General features: G+C 27.6%; 1 protein-coding gene across 1 annotated transcript in view; it reads left to right on the top strand.

Moving 5' to 3' along the window:
• The window catches only part of Tis11 (Tis11 zinc finger protein), a 58,569-nt gene extending 37,518 nt beyond the window's left edge, over nt 1–21,051 (top strand). The window contains exon 2 of the mRNA XM_075376730.1: nt 15,289–21,051. Coding sequence (XP_075232845.1) covers nt 15,289–16,128 — 840 coding nt within the window. The 3' untranslated portion in view covers nt 16,129–21,051. The remainder of the gene's footprint in view (nt 1–15,288) is intronic.
• Nucleotides 21,052–23,172: the final 2,121 nt, after the last annotated feature.

The raw sequence follows: 23,172 nt of genomic DNA, 5'->3' as shown, positions 1-23,172 counted from the left end.
ATTGTTATTCTGTAGCTGTTGTAATAGAACACACGCGTTATTTGTAAAGAATACTAATTAATCGTACTTATTTTTTAATTGAACAATTTATTTTCAGTTAACGCGATTGTGAACGCTATAGTATTAAGAATACACCGGTAAAAAAGGACATCTTCGTCACTTAATAATTTAATTATATTTGTGTATTGCACGGATATTATCATCATTGCTGCATACTTGCAATACATACACTATACTTCATTCGCTGAGAGTTGAAAACATATCTTATTGGCTAATATCATTACCGTTTGATTTATAAGAATGAACCCTTTTGTTTTAAGTGTATTTCCTTCTTGTCAGGATACTGTAGAAAATTAAAACTTGAAAAAAAATTATTAATCGTTTATATTTGTTTCGAACCGCATGAGCTCCCTAATTTTTTTTGAAATAAAAAAAAAAATATTCAATTTAATCGTAGAAAGGAAAATATTTTTATATTGCATTGCATTAACGTGTAAGTCTTCTCGTTTTCGAACTCGATTTAGATTAGAATGTCTAAGAATTAACAAAAGATTGGAAGAACAGTTGAAGAATTTATTATATTGTGTTCATTTTATGGTATCATAAATTTCCAAGTAACTTAAAAACCAACCGAGTTTACATTTAAATCTGGGGTTTTTTGTAGGTTTTCTTAATTTTTTCAAGTTTCTAAAAATTATGAGGTATTACCACTTTCAAACAAGTTTTTCTAACATGGCACTGTTGGTATATATCTATTATACATAATTTTAAGAAAATTCCACTTAATTCCGCAAGCGTTTTCGGCTCTTCTGCCATCTTCAGGAAGAATTTATTACTAAAATATATATATATTTTAATTATAAATTTCTCCTGAAGATGGCAGAATAGCCGAAAGCGCATCAGGAAGTCAAATGGAATTTTAGTGTGATAATCTATATAACAGTAATTCTTCTGGTATTAATGTTATTTATGTAAATTTTTGTATTTATAATTATCGGATACTTCAAAACTTATTAATATAAAATTGAAGTTTTATAACGTGATGTAAAATATGTGTGATAAGAATACGGATTTAAAAAAATACATATTTTAATAAAGCAATTTTAAAAAGATAAAAACATTGATGATATTACATTAGATATTGGGTTTTTTATCTCTGTTTTCCCCGGTAGTGTTAATTAAATGCGAAAGATAAAAACAATAAATAAAAGGAGTATATATTTTCCTTGTGTTCATGCTTTTAATCGGTGCTTGATAACTACCGATATTAGTTTGTTTATAAAATATACCTATCTGCTTCGGTTATAAATTCCAGTTTAAGCGGCTTCAAAATTTTATTTAGTTTGTTGGATTATAGATCTTAATATTTATAAAGTTTTCTTTTATTGTTAAACTTATAGAAACTCTGAACTATAATATTTTCTTCTCCGTAAAAAATAATCGTATCAGCTTATCGACTCATGATTTGTCTAATAACTGTAATGGCGTACAGCATCATCATAGCCTTTACAGCAAATCTGATTGGTTTGGAGGTGGGGCTATTGATAGTTTCTATTCTATTCATTGCAAGTACTTTTTAATTTGTTTCTTGCTCTGCAAGGAAGCAAAAATAACTTAAAACATTACAGTAGATCTTTCTTTTAAAATTAAGTACATTAATTTTAAAGAAATTTTTATTTTTTTTAATAATTAAGTAAATTCGTTACGTATATGGTATGACATGTACGTTACATGTAAATTCAAAAATCTATTGATTATTAATTACAGGAATATTTCAGTTAAAAATAAGTTTGGATTAAAATTCAGTTTAATAAAAACTGAAATATTAATTTTAATTCCGATTAATTCTTAAAATTTTAATTTATGAATTACGAAGATAAAATTGACTGTTTTTTAGTTTCTAGGAATTGCGTTACTGGCAGCAATTGTTAATTCTTTTTAAATGAACTGATAAGTACTCGTTTACAAATTTATGTAGATTGCTGATGTAATAACTGCCTGATTCTCTTCTGTAAGTTGATTGAAGTCCACAGCTTTTGTACAATTAACTTTTACTATTTAGATATTAATAGTTTACGAATTCAAGTAAAGATTTTTTTTAGTGGCTACGCTTATAAATATTGATTATTTACATTAGATCGTCCATTTTTATATAATAATAATTATTATTAATACAAAATGCTGTTCTCGTAAATAGAAAATTACTATTGTATGTTTGTTTTTTTATGGGAAGGAAAGAGGAAAATAAAAAGTTATAAAAGTACTCAATCTGTGTTGAGATTGTTGAAACAACGCGCGCGCATGTATGTGCATTCACACACTAGCACGTGCATGAAGCATACTTGGAACCTTCAGTATTCATCTTAATTACAAACTATTAGTTGTATAATTCATCTAACTGTTATTTCTGTTGTAATATTTATATAGAGGATAGAATAAAATAGGTGATAAAATGAACACTTCTTTGACAGACATTTGTTTAATTCTACTTCATTCTCTTGTTTCTTCACTTCACCCCCTTCTGTTTTAAAATATTCTTTATTCTTTACCCATTGTTCTTTTGATTTTTTTTTAATTCATCATCATTGTCCGCTCTTTTTTTCTGTAGGCGAGATGCGCGCGCGCGTACGTGTTGTGATGTCAATGAACTTTACATGCTGCTAATTAATTACTTCATACTGTTGTAAAAGGTGATCAGCATGTTTGTACATACGGAGACGCACACTACACTATTTTATTATAGTATACACACATAATTTGTCTTCTCTTTGTTTGATCGGATGATTTTTTTTTTTAGTATATACATTTCAAAACACATATCTATTGTCATAATGTTATTTATTATATGATTATAAATTGTTGAAGTATTCATCAATAAAGTCACCGCTTTAAGCCGTTGGTAAGCCGTCGCGCTTCACCTCTTATGTATACCGATGTTTGTGCGATGATGTAGTCTTGTTTGTTTTTTAAGATTTTTAACAAGGATAATGTAACGGTAACAAATAAATACATTAGCAATCTAAGTCCATAAACACAGTTACAGAGTAAATACGAACGACTGGTAAAAATACGAATAAAAGGTACATTAAAGAGTAATGTATAAATCAAATTATCAATTTTAAAAACCCTCGTACCACGTTTTTCAGATCTTAAGAATACAACAGCTAGAAAAATTAAAATATTTTGTTTCACGAAATAAAAGCTATTTCGTAAATATTTAATTTTATTTTTTTATTAAAAATATTTAGGTAAAGGACATAATAGCTTTATTGTTGTTAACGAAATTAGTACTGCATTTGTGTAATATTGTTACATCGGAGTCCGTGAAAAATATCGTGCGGTTAATAACAGCTTTATGTGAATATATTCATTAATAGAAATAATAAAAGAAATGAAATACTAACTAATTGGCTTGTATTGTACGGTATATTTTATTATAAATACAGGGTCCAGCAGGTAAACCGGATGTTTTTGAAACTGCTGATGTGTTTTAAGTATTGTTTATAAAAAAGTGGGAGTAAATGACCTTCAATGTCGACCCTATCGTTTCATTTACGTGTGAGTGTGTGCGCGCGCGCGCGTTAAGGCGTGCAACTGTTTGTGTTCATCTAAGAAACTTTTAAAAAATTGTGAGCCTTGACAAATTCTATTTTTTTTATAGCCCCACCTCCCTTTATGCTTTAATGAAAGTTCCCTGAATAAAGATGGGAATACGAACAATATATAAATCAAAGAATATTGGCAATTTTAAAGCACTCTGTTCCCTTAAAAATTATTTCAGTCGATTAAGGATTTATGTGTTTACGGTTTACAAATTTTATTTTTGATTATACATTTCAACTTGTGTAAAGTGATGGTCGTTCAGATTTACATTGAAGACACGGATTGTTTACCAAAAACATTCTTAAAGATAATATAAGCTTTGAAACGTTTTCTTGTTAAAGTAACATAGCAAGCAGAACATTCTTTACAGAGTAATCGAACATCCACATTAGTTTCAAGAACGTTATCCCCTTCCCTTCCTCCGGTTACAACAGTGAATTCTATTCGATTTCTGTGCGATTCAACTATTTTATTTTGGCTAGCTAGTTTAATTGTGTGGAAATCTCGTGACCATTGAGAAAAAGGGTTTTCTGGGCACATCATCTTGAAGGATTTTTCATCATCATGAAGTCGTTTTACACTTTTTCGTTGATCCGATCTGTTAAATAAATTTTTAAAAAGTCCCCCCCCCCCAAATTAAATTCAACTTATCGTTTAGTTACCGAATAAAATACTAAAATACATGTCAAATTTAAATTCACCTTGTTTCATGCGAAAGTAAGGTAAAATAAATAAAAGAAATTCTCAAAAAAAAGTGAGGCTGTAATTTTTGAAGTAAATAATGTGTTTTTAATCAACGAATGGGGGAATAACAGTTGGACCGCATTTTAATTATTGACAAATTAAAAATAAACAGAAATTACGTTTTCTTGTTTGATTTTTAAAAAAATCTCATTTCCTTAGGAATAAAACCCCCCTCACCATCAAAAAAAAAGTTCCGTTTATTTGTCAGATAATATTTATTTTATTGTTTTGTGACTATGTTTATCAACATATAAAAAAATATAATTAACGTATACCGATAATCGTTACTGTGCTAGTAATTTATCTCGAATATTATTATTTTGTGTGAGGTAATAATATTGTGTGACAAACAGAAAGTGGAGAAAGTGTAGTTAAGAGTGCAACGTAAACAAAGAAGAAAGTGAGCGCGTCGCGCCACAGTCTCCTTAATTTCATTCGTTTGGTCTTTGTGGACGTCACGTTATGGAGAAATCCAACCGTACATTGCAGTCCAACCAACGCCTTCTAAAACTTTTCGAATTTTAATCTATCTACCTTTCTTCATTTCATTGTAATGAAAGTAGTAGTAATAAAATAACTAGTGTGTTACTAATTTATTTATTTATTTTTTACGTAAAATAAATACAAAATATTCCATCGTGTTATAACAAAACTACGTTAGGAAAAGTTGCTATGGATTTTTTTTTAACACCCACCGGGTTGGTCTAGTGGTGAACGCTTTTTCCCAAATCAGCTGATTTGAAAGTCGAGAGTTCCAGCGTTCAAGTCCTAGTAAAATCATTATTTTTTCACGAATTTGAATACTGGATCGTGGATATCGGTGTTCTTTGGTGGTTGGGTTTCAATTAATTACACATCTCAGAAATGGTCGAACTGAGAATGTACAAAACTACACTTCATTTACACTCGTACATATCATTCTCTGAAGAATTATCTAAACGGTTGTTACCTTAGGCTAAACCGGAAAAAGAAAATCTTAAAGGGTTTTTTATCGGATGAATATGAAAAAGGTGATTGAATGTTTAGCGTCTCTATTCGTTTAAGTTCTATCCATAAGATTCTGGGTTCGATTGATAATAAGAGCATGACATTTTTCAGCCGTAAAAAATTACCGTACTTCATACCGACCAGTAGATAAATGACAGGTTGGTGGGGCGCCAATGAAGTCGTGGATTCCGATGTATTTTGGTGGTTGGGTTCCAATTAACAACACCTCGGGAATGGTCGACCTCTAACTGTACAAGATTACACTTCATTTACATTTACAAATATCCTCTTTCATCCTCTGAAATAATAACTTACGGTGGTTCCGGGGGCTAAACAGAAAAAGAAAGGTGTCAAATTCCCGCCAAATATTCCTCTTTGAACAGCAGAAAAATAATAGAATGTAGTAATTTGCTGTTGTTATTGTAGTTATTTATACGTACGTATATCTGTGGAATTTAATAAGGAACAATATATGCTGTTCTTAAGAATGTAATAGGAAAACCACTCTTTAGGTAATTAATATCGATTTGCTTGTTTTTATTGATGAGAATGGTTGTATAATATTTTGGAAATGATTCTAGTTTGAAATCCCCTGCTAAGTAGAGATAGGTTTGTAAATAGCGTATTTTTTTTCTCGACGGAAGAGATACATTAATTTGTTTCTTCACACTATCTATCTTAGGACCTTAATAGTTGTGACCCTTGTATAAATACCCTAAGGTGCTTGTCAAGAATAATAATTTTCATTTTATTTCTAGGGTCCTTTCCGTGATCAGATTGAAAGAGTCACTTTTTTGAGCCGAATTTTTGTATTATTTCGTTACAGTTTTGAATACCAATGAGCAACAGAGTATATATTTTTACTTATTAAAACGAAATCCGGAAACCGATACGATTTACTATTAATAAGTCTATCTTGGGGTCCTTATTTTAAAGATGGCCAAAATGACCGCAGCAGTCGATGCCCGTCATCTCAAAAATAAAAATAAAAAATAATGGCGGGTATCACTTGTAAAAATACTTATGTATATCCTATTTTATAGCCTTTTCTATCTTATTAATCTACTTTATGTATATTTTAAATTATGTTTGATGCAGGTGACTTTTTTTCTTTCTTTACAGAATGATATTAAAGGGGCTTAACGAGGTCGTTGACTTTTTTAAACTCCATACAAAGATATATACACGAGTGCCCGTGCGCGTTCGCTCACACATGCCTGTACTCAAATATACATAATATAATCATCGAGAGATGCGATAGCATTGATTAAACAAGCAATACTAAGAAAATTAAATGCATCAGATTATCTTTGTATAATTAGTGTGTGTATGTATTATAACTCGTGTAATGTGTATATATATATATATATATATATATATATATATGGTGGACGGAAATAGTTATTATTTTATTTTATATGAGACTGTTGTAACGACGTTTTTGTGAATTTTTATGACAAGAAATAAACTCTTTTAACAAAAAACATACATATAAACTAAAGTTTTATTTTAATTTTGCTACCATAACTTAGTAGTTTTCTTCTTTTTTTTCATTATATAATAAATGTAATAAAAATATTACATTTTTATTACACCCCAAAAAAAAATTACTTTGGGGAGCAATATTGGTGGTGTGGGTGCAATCAAAGTTTAAAAATATCGGTTTTTTTTTTAATCTTTCAAAACCTATTTAGGTTGATTTAAAATTTTAATATTATTATATTAAATGTATAAATCATGAACTTTTAGAAAAATATTACTATGTAGTTTCATCATAATTCCCCCCACCCCAAAAAAAATATAAATGTTAGGTAACTTTTTATTGGTCTTGCATAAAGTTTTTTAGTGGACATTTTTTTATTTGTCAGAGACTGGTTTTATTCATGAAAACAGGATAAAATTTCCACTGTGGTCGTGTAATAATGTTTCTTTCTGACTCGTATGTAAATTATATTTTTTTAAAAACATTAACTAAATGGTAATAGATAAGGTGACATAAAAAGCTCTTCCTTTAAATTGATTAGATGTTTTTAGGGTAATATATCTGTTCCCTAGCACTCCCCGTATTTTATTCAATTAAATAAGAATAGCATTTCAATTTTCGTTAAAATTAATGATATTTAAACATTAGGTTTTTCTTTAAAATATTAATAATAATAATAATAATAAAAAAACAGAGAATGACATAGAACATTTAAATTATTCGAATTCTTACAAAACAGTTTCTTTTATTAATCAGTTCTTGCATTTGAAACTTTTTATAAAATTTTAATTAAAACTGGTTACTTGTAGTACAAGTTTACCAGTTGTTTATTTGTATTATTATGTTGAACCGACTATTTAAGTATGGAATATCACTCCTTGCGTAAGTTTTAAAAAACCTTGCATTCAAAACTTTCTCCACTTCTTTGCATTCCCATTCCTCCTTCCTACATAGAACTTGTCTTTTGTATTTTATCATTCAATAACCTCTTTAAACGCATACATATATACGTGCGCGAACGCGAGCGCTCGTACTAAACCACTTGTGTTGTATCACATGACTTAAATGACATGATAAAGCTAATCTGTCTTCTACTCATATAATGTGTATATGTACACACGACTTTCTAGAATTAACTTCGTAATTGTTTTATGTTCTTTATGGTATGTAAAAAATTACGCAATGTAAATAGAATTTAGTAGTTTTATTTTCATTAAAATTACGATAACGTACGATTATTATGTACCTGTACGAAATAATTTTAAGCTATCAATTATTACGTGATACATTTTTAATACAAAAAAAAAGATTTTTAAAGGTTATTATTATTGGTCTAAAAAGATTAAATTTTAATAGCAATTACACTTTCTATTTCACTGTCCAAAAAAAAAAAACGTTTGAATGAAAAAAAAAGTATTTTTTCTTTTTAATTGTACGAAGGATATACCAGTTATCGGAATATTAAAAAATATATATACATATCATCAGGTCCTTGTTTCCTAATACCAATATAAACTTATTTTTTTATATTTATCTTGTTTTAAGGTAAATTATGATGTTCAACCGTCGATGGAGTTTTTAGTGTATTTATTATGAGATTTAATCCCTAGAGAAGTCTTAGGAAGAGTAAACCATACAGATTCGAAGGACGTAGCAACTCTAGATTCTCACAAGTCTTAGCGTGCGAATCTACGATAATTTGTGAGATTTATAATTCTGTTACAGACTTGTATCCAAAGCGTGCTCAAAAAAATTTTAGAATTAAGGATCAAAGCATAATCGGAATAGCTGAAGAACATAAAAAACGTTCTACCCGAAAAATACCCGCGGAACGAGACAAAAACTCGAACGAAAGGAGTATTTCAAGGCTTTTATTCGTTGACCATTTCATCCATACTTCTTGGGAGATCAAGTATATTCTTCAAGCGTAGAATAGCACGCGTGTAGAATTTGCTTGATAATCGGATAATATAATAATATAAAATAAAGACAGAGTCCCGGCCACCGAGTGGGGTTCTGGGGGGCGACGTAGTCGGGTCTGGTTCTTCTCTCCGGTGATTACAGACAGAAATACGAAAATATCCGAGTCCCGGTCTCCGGGAGGGGGAACGACATAGTCGGGCCCGGTTACTCCTCTCTGGGGTTAGAGGCAGGCATGTAAAAGATCCAACCGGGGGACCGACCTGCCATGCTGGGACCTTCTGCCGGTAGGTGGGGACGCTCCTTAGAGTTCAAAGGACACTCCCCCTGGGCCAAGCTGTACTTCATTGTACGTCCGGCCCAAGGGAGTAGGGAAAGAAAGAAAAAATATCCCTTGCCTTTAGTATTACCAGTGTTAAATTAGAATAATATATTTTTTGGTGAAATATATATATATATACAGCAAAAGTTCATTTTTTGTACAATTTTTTTTTGGTAAATATTAATTTACCACATCAGATCTTAAAAAGCTTTACTGTGAGCTGAATGCAATTGTAGTTTTGTAGAGAATGAAAAAATACTATGTCTGACCGAGATTGGAATCCGGGATGTTCATTAACTACTCGAAAATAAGATCCTTATTTGCAAAGGTGTTACTTCCGATATAATATTCATCGTAGAATTTCCGAATATCCCACCGAATCAAAGCTTACTACAATCAATTAAATTTTAAACTTGTAGATTCGTCTATTTTATCAGGTGCGTCATTAATTTTTGATTTCCTTTTATTAATACATTTTTATCTGACGTGCCTTATCTGTAGGATACTCTGTGTTACTTCTTAAACTATATAATACTGCCTATTTGTACTGTTATTTCATGAACAAGACATGCAAAAATACTTATCGAGGTGGTCCCGACCAAATAAATGTGAATTAGCTATTTTTAATAGTTAGCACAATAATAATAAGCAAAAATGTATGGTTAAAAATTCTTTTTCTTGTCTAAAACAACTGAGTTCTTTAGAAATTGGGGGAAAAATTGATTATAAATTCGCAAGAAGTTGTATGTATAATAATAATAATTTCAACGTTTACTTTTCCAAATTTTCGGTCAAATATTTACTTGGTAGATCCGTTAATTTAGCATTAACAGTGTATTAATATTGATATTCAAATTCAGTAATTTTAACAGAATGTAAACTTTTATGGTTCAGCATAAATTCCAATTCATAACTCAATCAATCGGTTTTCCATTTTATCTGCCTTGTTTATTTTAGTTGTTTCTTCAAATTCAGTGGTAAACCGTAATGAATTTCCATCAAACTGGCATTTGAAATAACGAATGAACAAATAATTGTTTTTCTTAATTAAATTTTAGCAAACCTTTTAATTTAATTGAAACCTGTTAAATAAACTAAGAATCAGGTAAAACTTTCTTTTTTTTTTCATAGTGTATATATAATTATTAACATATCAGTTGGGTGAACTAGTGTTCATATGAGTTGGCTTCTAGAACAGTTAGTCAATCGCTTCAATTCCTGGCAAAAGTCTGGTATTTTTTCATTTATCAATTTAATTGTCCTTGATGAAATACGGGTAATCTTAAGTAATAACAAAAAAAATGTAGAAACTTAAATATGTTAATGTAAATATTACTATTCCGAATGTTAACCGAGGTGCGTTTAGTTTCACAATTGCATAACATTTACCTGTATGTTAAATTTTTATTCATACTAGATGGTTTTTATCTATTTTCTTAATTTTTATTTTATTTTAGATTGTAAATTTGTAAGTTACAAAATAAATAAAGTAGTTAGCCTTCAAAATATTCATGTTTTATCTTGAAACATTAAAAGTATTTACATTCAAATGATTACGTAATTTTTGTTGCCGTGAATTGAGAAAGGACATTATCAAACCGCCGCCCTTTGTAGTGTATTTGTTCATCTCTAAAAAGTTTATTTTGTTAACTATTTATAAAAACAGGTTTTTTAAAGTAATAGTTTATAGTATGATAGAAAGCTTTTAAAAATGATTGCTAAACAATAAAAACAAATTATCGATATAAGTCTACCACTAACTAAGGATAATAATAACCTGGCCGTTTGTTTGTCTATGTAAAACAAAATCGATAGTTACAAATTTGCTTAGTTGTATAGTACAAATTTTATATAATTTTTCCTATTGTAAAGGATAAAAAACTAACCGTTTCTAATACGTGATTCTTGGTGGAAATCATCTCTTGATATTTCGTATGCTACATATTTGTGTACCAGTTAAAATGCATTTTGACGGGTTAAAATAGCCTTTAAGGCTTACTGTGAGACTATTTACACAATATCAAAGACATTTTTAGCGTTTCTTTTCAGTTTACACACAGGGTTTGTTCGTTTTTCCCTAAGACTTTCATGGAATAACTTTTACTTAGTTGTTGAAATAAAAAACTTTGTAAAAAAGAAGTGTACATATAACAGTTGTTTGCCCTTTCACTCCGTTTGAAGTGGTACTGACGTCACTCGTCAATTAATTATAGATAAAGAAGGATTGGCAGAATTTCTGTTGATATATGTATTTAGTATTTCTCGATAGTGGTTTGTATGTTTGTTTTATGCGCTCTCGCGCGTTCAAATACACATTAAATTTAAAAGAAATATTGTGAAAGCTGACGGAAAAGATAAAAGAAAGGAATTAAAAAGACAAAAATAATGAAAGTGTTGTTGCGTTCGTAAAAAAACAGTTTTTTATAATTCAGTCTCTTTTTTTTTAAGAATTAATATTTTTTTTTTAGCCACAAACCTATTTCAAATACAGTAAATAAGAAATAAATATAAAACTACGAAAAGAGTCCTTACGCAAAAAACTATTTTCCATTTTTCTAAATCCCACAAACGTAACTAAAACTCGCACATCATTTAGCAAGTAGTATGTGAAACTGTCTGATTAAGACTTGAACCCAAAAGCACCCCAATGAAACACGTTACGATAGACGTTATGGAGGCTTTTACTGTTGTTTTTATTAAAATATTTCGATTTTTTTTTTGTTGCTTCTATTTACTTCGAAATTTCTATTAAATTTAACCTTATGGCGCATACATACGGCAAAGAGATTAAATTTATTTATAATACCATTTTTTTTCGTTTTTGATTTTTTTTTTGTATCTTAACATAAAGGAGTTGGGTTAGTACAGAGAGATAAAACAGTCTCCGCCAAACCAAAACACATAGTAATAGTTGTGATTGATCCCAGAAAAAAGAACAGGAATTGTGTCAAAGTAACCGAAAATGGTAGTATTAAAAAAATTATTCCTACTCTCAACAGAGGAAACTCGAAACGAAACAAAGAAATCATGCGTGATGGATGATGGACTCTATATAGTGTGAGTGGACATCGAGCAATTGTGAAAGGGAAATGTTTATTTTCCTTCCACAATTCCTCGGGAGATCAGATTATCGTTTTAGGCATGGCGTACCAAATTTTAATGAATTTTTCTATAGCATTGACCAGTTTAAATATATGTTAAAAAATAAAATTGCTTCTTCAGTTCTAATAAGCCACCTGAAAACCGTTTTAGGATTCCGTAAAATAAACTTATTTAATTCTGGGAATAAAGATCTCAAAGAACTATTAGTACTAGATCCGAAAGCTGTGATTTCTACAGGTATGTTTTTTTTGTTACGAAACTGAATGAACGATGGATGATAATTTAATACATTACTGCCGGGTTGCCTAGCAAAAATCGGTCGTAATTATCTTTTAATTAAATATATTATAATTAATTTATTTTAACACATTGCAAATACGTTTATTTTAAGTGAATTAACCGCCATTTGAATGAAAATTATAGTCCCGCTGCGTTGTTGTTTACACGATATCGTGTATAGAAAAAAATTTCTAACTTCAACTTAGTATATAATTTTTTGAAAAACAGGATGAGCGTAAATGATTAACAATAACATACCTGTTTACTACACGTGGCAATTTGGAGGTTGCGGCTGACTGATAGCTGGCAACCATTTTTTTTTTTTTTTTTTTTTTTTACAAATGACGCTTATTTATATTTAATTCACTTAAAAAAATATAGTTGCAAATCGTTAAAATAATTTAATTAAAATATATTTAATTAAACATAATTGCGGCCAATCTTTGCTAGGCAACCCGGCAGTAATGTATTAAATTATAATTAATCATTTAAAAAAAAAAAAAAAACACCTGCAGAAATAATATTGTTTAAATAAATAAAAAAATAAAGAACTCACAAAATTAGAAAAAAAAACTACAATAGTAGTTTTTATAGTTAGACACATTTTTATTTTTTAGAATAAGTTTTGGTTTGATTCATGCCATAAACAAGTAATAAAAAAACAGCAAATTCTATTTTTATTTTTAGTGAAGTCGTTTCCTCCACTAACGTATAAACTTCTTTCTTTTTTTTTTTAAAGAAAAAAGTTTTATTCACGAAGTTATTTCGATAACTACCAATAATTTTCATTTTACAAGCTAGCTAGCTATATAGCTTTTTTTTTATCTACGATGTAGATATATATAGCTAAGTAAATAAAACAGTAATACTATTCCAACAAATATAGTAATAAGGTATATTAATGTAACAGCCAACAACAAAGTTTTCTCTCAACTATCTTTACGTTACAATAGCTTTTAATACAAAAACCAGTTGTATTCGTTCGGCTCGTGTGTGTGTGTGTGTGCGTGTGTATGAGTGAGTAGTTGGTTGTGGTTTATAATACAGCCTTAATACTCTATATAAGTAGAGTTATAAGTTTTAGTTGTGTGCTAGCGTGTTTGAGTCTATAATAGTGAAAGAGCTCTCTCTAACTCTTAACTAACAACTAACACCTACTCTGGTTACATATTCTTGGAGGTTATTCACCTTTTACTTTTCTATTCATAAAATTTTGTGAAATATTATTCCATCAGTTCTGTATACAATTCATTTTAAATCTCGTTTTCTCTTTGGCTACAATATTATGTTATTAATAATTTTATTCTCTTAACGTTACATATCTTACTTTTTTATTGGCTAAATCAAATCTTATTGTATTATTATTTGGTAAATAAAAAATTAAATTATATATTATGAAATAATAATTGATTCTTATTTAATAGTAATTTTTTTTATCTCTTATAAAAGCTAGGCGAATAAAAATACAAAATAATTTATTTTCCTTGTATAACGTAACGCGCTATTTCTGTTCGTCTAAAATTGACAAAAAATCCATTACCTTTTCTTTGTGTTCATCATATATCCATATACAGTGTGGTGTGGTGAACAAGGTGGATATGTTAACTATAATATATCATCACTATTCGGTAGGTTTAAACTGCTAATGTGTTAACTAACTGTATTCTTCTTAAGAGTAAATCAAAGTGAAAATTTTTCGTACTGTAAATAAAAAAGTACTTTTTTCCGTCTTTTAAAATAAAAAGCTTAGCTTGAACATCAAAATTAACAAACTTTACATTTAAAATCTCCTTTATGGGATATATATTATTATATTTACAAGAATACTATATTGGATTAAATTTTTTGAGTTCCAATATTTATTTATTAATTAATAATTCAAGAAAATTGCCCTTAAATTAAAAAAAAATACACACGCACACATTATATATATATATATATATATATATATATTCTACTTATATAGACTTCTATATATATATAATATATAAGTAGAAGTCTTAATTTTATCTTTCGTTTTAGTATTTAAAAAAAAATATTTTCAGATTATTTTTTTTAATACGACGAAAAAATGTATTTCTGCTCTTAACTATAAAAATTTTCGTTTCGATATTATAATTAATTAAATTTTACTTCGCGACATAAATACTAAGATAATTTTGTTACGGAAAATTTGTAGGGTTAATTAAATATTGTTATTTGTGTTATATAGACGAATATCTCCCCTTCTCTTTGCAGATTAAATTAAAATTTTTGTTACGTAACTAGACTACATTATTTTTAAATAAATTAATCGTATAAAAAATTATAATTTATTTAAAATAAACTTAATTTTATCTACTTTTTTAAGTTATTTTTCTTTTGTTACATTACTTTATCGCGTTTAAAATGAAAAAACGTTTTTTTCTTCCTTTCAATTTATGTTATTTATATATAGTAACTCTTAACGACTTAATTATTCTTATCGTTAATAAGATAAAAAAGTAAGTGGTATTTATTATATGTAGTACATATATATAAGAATAACTGATAAATTGTAGTGTCAACACTTTATACTGCTTAAATTATCTAAAGTATAAAATATTTTTGTAATCATTCCTGTATCCAGAACTGTGAATATGATTTCAAAATTGTTCAATACTGAAAAATAAAAACAAGTAATTTTTTTTGAGACATTTGTGGCAATATATCGCAATATAACCGGTAATATTTTATAACTAGGATATTGTATTTTCTACTATGGTTTCCTTTCACTGGGCATCCGCGCCCAGAATCGGGAACAAAACATTTTTGTTAATTAATCGTAGAAAAAAAAAATCACAGTTCGAATATTTTTCTTTTGTTGCAGCACCCAGCTCCTGGATTATCTGGAAACAGTACTGGCGGTAGTACCAGTAACCCTGGCAGTCCTTCCAGTGGAAGCAGTGGGATCTCATCGTCAAACGCTAGCTCGATGATGTTCGTTCGACAACAGAACGATAACAGCAGCAAGATGGCGTTGATGCGTTGGAGCGAAGACAGAGAAACCATATCCAGACGAGCGTCCCACCCGGTAGCAAATTCAGTCGCATCATTGGTAACAACATTGTTGTTGGATAATCTAAACAGCCACAGACGTCTTGACCGCAGCCAATCCGATCCGACGAAAGCAGCAGCATTATCTGTTAATACATCGAGGTATAAAACAGAATTGTGTCGACCGTTTGAAGAAAGCGGTTCTTGCAAATACGGTGATAAATGCCAATTCGCACACGGCGGTCATGAATTACGTAATTTAGTTCGACATCCGAAGTACAAGACGGAATTATGTCGCACGTTTCATACCGTCGGATTTTGTCCGTACGGCCCTCGCTGTCATTTCATACATAATGCGGATGAAGCTAGAGGAAGCTGCGGGGGTATCCCTATTAAATCGTCTAGACCCAGATTGTGTCTTCCACCCGCACCCGGTTTAGGTTCATCTGCCGATACTCCATCTCCCCCTTCTAGCCTCGGTAGCGGTTCCCCACCGCCGTCGGCCAATACCGCATTTTCATTTGCACCTCTCGTACCGACCCCAACATCATTAAGCCCATCACAGTCACCACCCCCACCTCCTGCAAGTCCTGAAACGAGGCTACCTGTATTTAATAAAATCAGCGGTCAAGTTGTACAATTTACACTCCGAATAGGCGAATTGATCGCCTAAAATTTAAAAAGTGAAATCATTGTTTTTCATTTAACACAAAAACTTCTTTCTTTTTTTATCATCAACACTTTCTGTCTTCCATTATTATTATTATTATTATTACTGATGATGTATTTATTTTATATATATCATTTAATACGTTGCATAAAATACAAAAAATATACGTGTATTCTAAAATTAAATCCCTACATGTGTCAATTTATTTCTTTGTTTTATTTCGTAGTAGATATATTTTTTTTTAATTTTCAAAATAGTTAATTTTTATTATTGAACCGCTTCAAATAAAAATAAAAAAAAAGTTTTAAATGTTAATATACTGTAAAATATACTTTGATTAAATTTTGTAGCACTTTTTTTAATCGTTTTAAAATGCTCTTATATGCTTGTTTAAAATTAATTGTATTTGTAGAAAAGTAATTTCGTTATGTTCCGACTGACGTGTTTTAATTAATATAAATTTTATTAAATGTAAAATGAGTTATGTATATTTAAAATAAAGGTCCCGGTATGCAGAAATATGCAGTTTATTACGTGAAGTGTAATAGAAATTTTGTGACGTATATTTATTTATTATAATTATTTTCGTGATTGTATATTTTCTGACAAGTGGAGTAACGCATTTCTTTTCTTGTTGTTGATATCTCCATTCTACCTAAAACAGTCCTTTAAACTATTTATATGCGCAGTTTCAAGTATTTATAATGATATGCGCATTTCGTCGAATGAAACAGTATTTTATTTTCACTTTTATATTTTAATCGCGTCTATAATTTGATATTAATAACGCCGGGACCAGTGTTACTTACATATATTTATCATTTCATCAAAAAATGCTTTGACCACAAGTTTCATTAACATTTATATATCCAATTAATTTTTTTTCTCCAGTTTTGTTTCCTATCGTATAATTATGCATATATTAATTGAAATATGCTTTTTTCTATATCGGTATAATTTTGCAATTATAGTATCATTGTAACATCTATTATTTTTTTTTATTTTCTTATATATACACACACATTAAACTCTTGTTCTTAGTAATCATATATACATTTATATTCTTTGTATTTACCAGATCTATTTTTTTTTTTTTTTTAAATAAATATGGTATTATAATATTACATATATATTATTATTATTATATATTGTTAGTCAGACTGTTACAATATAATTATTTATTCAATTTTCTATTATTTTTATTATATTCTTAATCATATTATTATTACTATTATTAAGTTGTATTTAATTACATGTTCAGTTTGCCCCCTCCCCCCAGCTATTTAATAAGTGTTATTTTATTTTGTGTATTAGTTTTGTGTTGTTAATATTATTTTTTTACATTATGAAAATTTAAAATATGAAACTTCTTAACATTTTATGAAATAATTTTATTTATTTATTATAACTGTTTATTGTAATTTACTTTATTATATAAAGAAAAAAGTATAATTTTCATTAAAAAGTTCTTTATAATTTTTTTTATATTCCCTTTTTCAATTTGTGATTTTTTTATACGTAGAATTACAAAGGCTGTGTAAGATAACATGTTTGATGTGCCTTTACAAATTATTTTAATAAAAATAAAATATTTTTCCTTAATTAAATGAAAAAGTGCCTTGTAATTGTAAAAAAAAATTTCCAGTAGTTTTGTTTATGTATTTAATAAAAATTGCTCAAGTTTTTTTAAGGTATTGAAATTAAATGTCTGTATATTTTCAATACTTTTTGAAAGTACTGTTTTGTATTTTAATGCAAAAGTACTACTGTAAATTTATTAATATTATATTAGAGTTAACCATGAAATCTCCGACTGACGAAAACACAGCGATTCATGAAAATTCTCTCTAAAGACAATTTTTTTTTATTAAACTAAATTATTTTATATCAAATTAAATCATTATGGACGACAGCGGATGTGCTTTTAAATTTCAATTTTCTTGTTAATTTTTTTTTTTTAATCGAGATCCGAGACATGATACCATAACGTGTTCGGTAACATTAAGCGTTGTCTTAATATCAACAAAAAAATTTTAATAAACTTTACTTATGAATCTTCCTTGGACACTAGTATAGGTTTTTTTTTTAAATAAATTTATACAAAAATTCGTTACATATGATAATATAACATCTGGCGTTACCATCTTTTCAAGCTTTGAATTTTTTAGCTAGTCTGCTTTTCTTATTTACGTACAAAACCGGTTACTTTCCTGGATTTTTTTTATATTAACAACTTGTTCATCAATATTTTTCCTTTACGTAGCTGCATAGAAAAAATAAAACTATTTTTATGTTAAATAATGATTTTAGAGGACGTAAGACAAAAAAAGTACTTTACTATTTGGTTAAATTACCTATCAAAACGTTATTCAGTTTGCTGAGAAACATATAAACATTACCTTGTCCCGTAATTTCATTTACCACACTGATGGTTATATATAGAGATCAGTGATTTACCAATAACGTAGTAGCAAAATGTTGACTTTGTGCCGTACGTTTCTATAGCAGCACTGTAAACCACTCCTACAAACTACTGTTTGTATACGAGTTATTATTTTCGATTGCAGGATTTGAGTAACATTATTATCAGCTACTTATAAAAATAATACCCTATTTTATTATATTCGAAGTCGGAAGATATTTAATACAGCAAGATCTCTTTCCTTTATCCACTACTTCTAATACATAAATTCCTTTTAATCTCAGGTTTATTAATTTGTAATCATTAATTTATTATAAATCCCTCCCCACCCTATATGTATTTTGAGGTTATGTATTAGAATTTACTTCATTATAATTTTTTTTTCGGAACATTCCAGACATATTTACACAAAATATATTTTGAAACAACCTATATATATTAAATTAATTATACTTTCGTTAATTGTACCTGACTATTTATTCTTTTTTTAATATATATATATATATATAATTTATTTAACTCGTTGTAAACTTTATTTATATACTTAAGTGATTTAAGTTTTTTTTCTTATTTATTAATATGATTTTTTTTTCCTTTTAATAAGTACGAATAAATTAAAGGCTGTCATATTTTTTTTGTTTAATTGAAAATTAAAATTCTTTTATTTATTTTTTTTATTATTAAGAAGTAATTAAGTGAAGGCACAGTTTAATTATAATGTATAATTAATTAATTATACGAATATAAAATAATTATTTATTAATTTTTTTTTTTCAGTAATTATTATTTTTATAATAATTATTGGTGCGTGTTTATAATTTATTTGAACTGTTTATTAATTTAAATATAAAATATGATATTTATGTTATCTGTTCTTTTTTTGTTATTTTATTTTTATTAATTTATATTTTACATATTATATATATTCTATTATCGCTATTATATATGTTCTTGTAAATAAATTTATTTTGATTACCATGTTAACTATAATTATTTTTTATATAAGTCATAAACATTCATAATTTTTATCATGTATATTCAGTAGTTATAATAAATTTGTGATGATGTATTAATTTATTTTTGACGAAGCGAAAATATGTTTGCTGTTACAGCCTCCCCAGTTCTAGAAATAATAATAAAAATAAAATCATGCTCTGACAATTAATGTGTATAATTTTTTCTCGGGTTTTCTTTTTGTGTGGGATGTTTTTATCTTCAACCATTCTGTATATATTTTTTTTTTGTAAAAAATAATTCATTCGGCTTTTTTAAGAAATTATAAATGTATATTTAAGAAAGATATTTCTAATATTTTAATTTTTTCTTATTTCCGCTTTTTTTTACGTTTGTTCTATAAAAAAACAATCATACCCTTATTTTTGTTCAACTTTTTATGTATTTGTACCACATTTTAGTTAAGTCAAACAATCTGTTATTGACTTTAAACATCCTAATGACAACATCGCTTTTTAGGAGGGGAGTGTTTAGTAATTGGTGGATAACACTTCTTCCTACTGTATAGTACATATGGTAATGTAAAAAACATTAACAGTGTTGTCAAATTGAATACTGAATAGCAGCTTTCGTCTAATAATTATTATTGTGGTATATATATGTATGTTCATAATTTTTTTTTAATGAAGTATTGATAATTTTTACGTAGCGTTTTATTTTTGTTTTTTCTTCTTTTTTTTTTAATATGTTTATGATTATATATATACTCTTGTATTACTTATATAAACTTTTCGTTTATTATTTATATATTATTATATTTATATATATATATATATTCTATTATAAAGAAAATATTAATTTATTATTTATATGTAAATGTTATTATTATTCAAAACATATGGTGTATTATATTATATATATATATTGTGTTATAATTATTATTAAATGCTGTTATTTCATTATTTATAAATTCCCCAATATAATAATAATGATAATGTTTTAGTTACGTGAAACTTTGAATCATTCAGTTGTACTCTGTCTTTTTTTTTTAATTTTTGACGGAAATATTTAATTTTTTTTTTCATTTTGTTCATTAATAATAATTATTAATGGAAAACTGCAATTGACGAAAAACTGTTTACATACACCAAAGTTTGATATTTTGATATTTTTTTATAAATTTATAAAAAGATATTGGTTTATTTTTTGTAATATTTATTTATTTATTAAAATAATGCATATTGGGGAAACAATTTTTTTTTCCATGTTGAAGATAAAATATTTTGTATTAGGTATAATCTTTTTTATTATTTTTATTTATATAATTTATTATTATAACTGATATTGATTTATTAATTGTGAAAATTTTCTCATTTTTTTCCTTAATATTTATAAAAGTTATCTGTATCGAACATTGTTTGTTAAATATATTTAATGTTTATACGTATATATTATTTATGAGATCATATATTATGTGGTGCTTTTTTTTCGCAACAGTTTATTATATTATATTTATGGATTTATGACAATATCACAATTTTTGAATCAAATTATTGCGTTTTTTTTTTCTTTTCCATAAATCACTTATTTTATCCTACAATTTTTTAATTTACCTTCAAAAAATTAATTTATAATGAATGTATAATTGATTTTTTTAACCCGTTGATTAAAAAATTATAACGTTATCTGGGTTCATTATACCAGTAGAGTAATTGGGTTAGAATATGCTGCCTGGGTTATAATGCTGATATTGTTCACGTGATTTTAACGTGGGACATTTTATAATTAATTTTAAAATTTTGTGATTATCATATGTAGTAATTTTGAATAAATATTTTTCAACATTTTCTGAATTTTACGTATTGCAGAGTAAAATCATGGCACACTTAATGCTTGCTTGACATTGTTGGCCAAATGTATAACATGTTAATTATAATATTAATGTTGATAAATTCACTCAGTAATATGCAGACTGTCTACCTACCATCCATGATGTCATAGATTATATGATATTTTAATAATTACCTTAAGGTAAATCAAATAATGTGTAATCATTTATAATTATATATAAATTATAGACGATCAAATTCTTACTGGGAAAAATTAATATATTTATATGTGTAGGTTTGTTTTTCAAAGTAAAAAACCAGAAAGTTATTACTGTGTAAAAAAAAAAATTATATTAGGTGCAACAAAAACCTTTTAGTTGTTCATTGAAACCCACCGGGTTGGTCTAGTGGTTAACGCGTCTTCCCAAATCAGCTGATTTGGAAGTCGAGAATTACAGCGTTCAAATACTAGTAAAGCCAGTTATTTTTACACGGATTTGAATACTAGATAGTGGATACCGGCGTTCTTTGGTGGTTGGGTTTCAATTAACCAGACATCTCAGGAATGGTCAACTGAGACTACAAGATTCATTTACACTCATACATATCATCCTCTGAAGAATTATCTAAACGGAAGTTACCGGTGGCTAAGCAGGAAAAAGAAAGAAAGTAGTTCATTGAAAGATTAAAATACCATATATGGTTGAGAAAGGGGTGAGACCCTGAATAACAGCATTACTTTATTAAGTTTTTTTGACACTTATGAATTGAATATTTTTTGTTATCCCTGAAAAGATATTATATTACCAAACTTTAAATGGATGTCAAAAGGAATTGAACCTGAATTTAAACATAATTTGTTTTTTTAAATGATTTTACGTTTGTATATCAGACATCAAAATTTATAAGAAGGCCCACAATAAACATTCAACTAAAATTTTAAAAACTAGGCTCTTATTGTATTTCAACCCCCAATAACTTAACAATCAAGATGAAAAAATTTACACAAATTTTAAAAATAAGAATATATTATAAAAAAAATATATATATACATTTTTTATAAGATGGCTATATACCAAGATTGTATTTAACATTTCTCATAAAACCTGTGGGGCCACCATTAGGTATTGCTTCAGAGGATGAGATGAATGAAATTTTTATAGCATCCCAGTGGTATTTGAACCTGGAACCTCAGGATGAAAAACAGAGACGCTACCACTCATGCCATTGTGGTCGGCTCTCAAAATGAACTTAGTGACATTAAGTAAAACTCATATTTGCATATCGCCCGTTAAATATGTTGCTTATCAATAAATTGTATAAATGTTCTCAGAGACTTTGAAATCATAATAAAGATTTGTTACTGTCATAATATTATATTAATATTTCCTCTGAAAATGACACCACTTAAACTTTAGGACTTAATTATGTATTTTAGATCGGTACCAAAAAGTTTTTTAAAGTTGCCAAAAAAAAATGAAATTCTGTAGTAAAATAAAGACATGAAACAGTATTCCAGAAATTTTATTTAATTAAACTACTGTCGAAACTCAAAATAACCAAATAATACAATTTTATTCTTAGGAGAAAATAATAATTGTGGGTAAATTTCAATTGTTTAAATTTTGTACATTTAAAAAAATCCATTGTAAAACAGAAATTTTGTCTGTAAAAATATAAAATTGTGCTTAAAACTTGTTGACTTCATGTATAAAATTACCTCATGAGGAAGTTCTTTTTCAAAAGTTTTTCAGTACGGTTTTATATTTTCTTTGTTGACTAATACTTCAAAGATTTTAGCTGTTCAGGAATTTACATTTGCATAGTCAGAAATTATCTTGT

The sequence above is a fragment of the Lycorma delicatula genome, chromosome 10 (assembly GCF_047948215.1).
Source record: "Lycorma delicatula isolate Av1 chromosome 10, ASM4794821v1, whole genome shotgun sequence".
NCBI lineage: Eukaryota > Metazoa > Arthropoda > Insecta > Hemiptera > Fulgoridae > Lycorma > Lycorma delicatula.
This window is presented reverse-complemented; position numbering and strand designations above follow the sequence as displayed.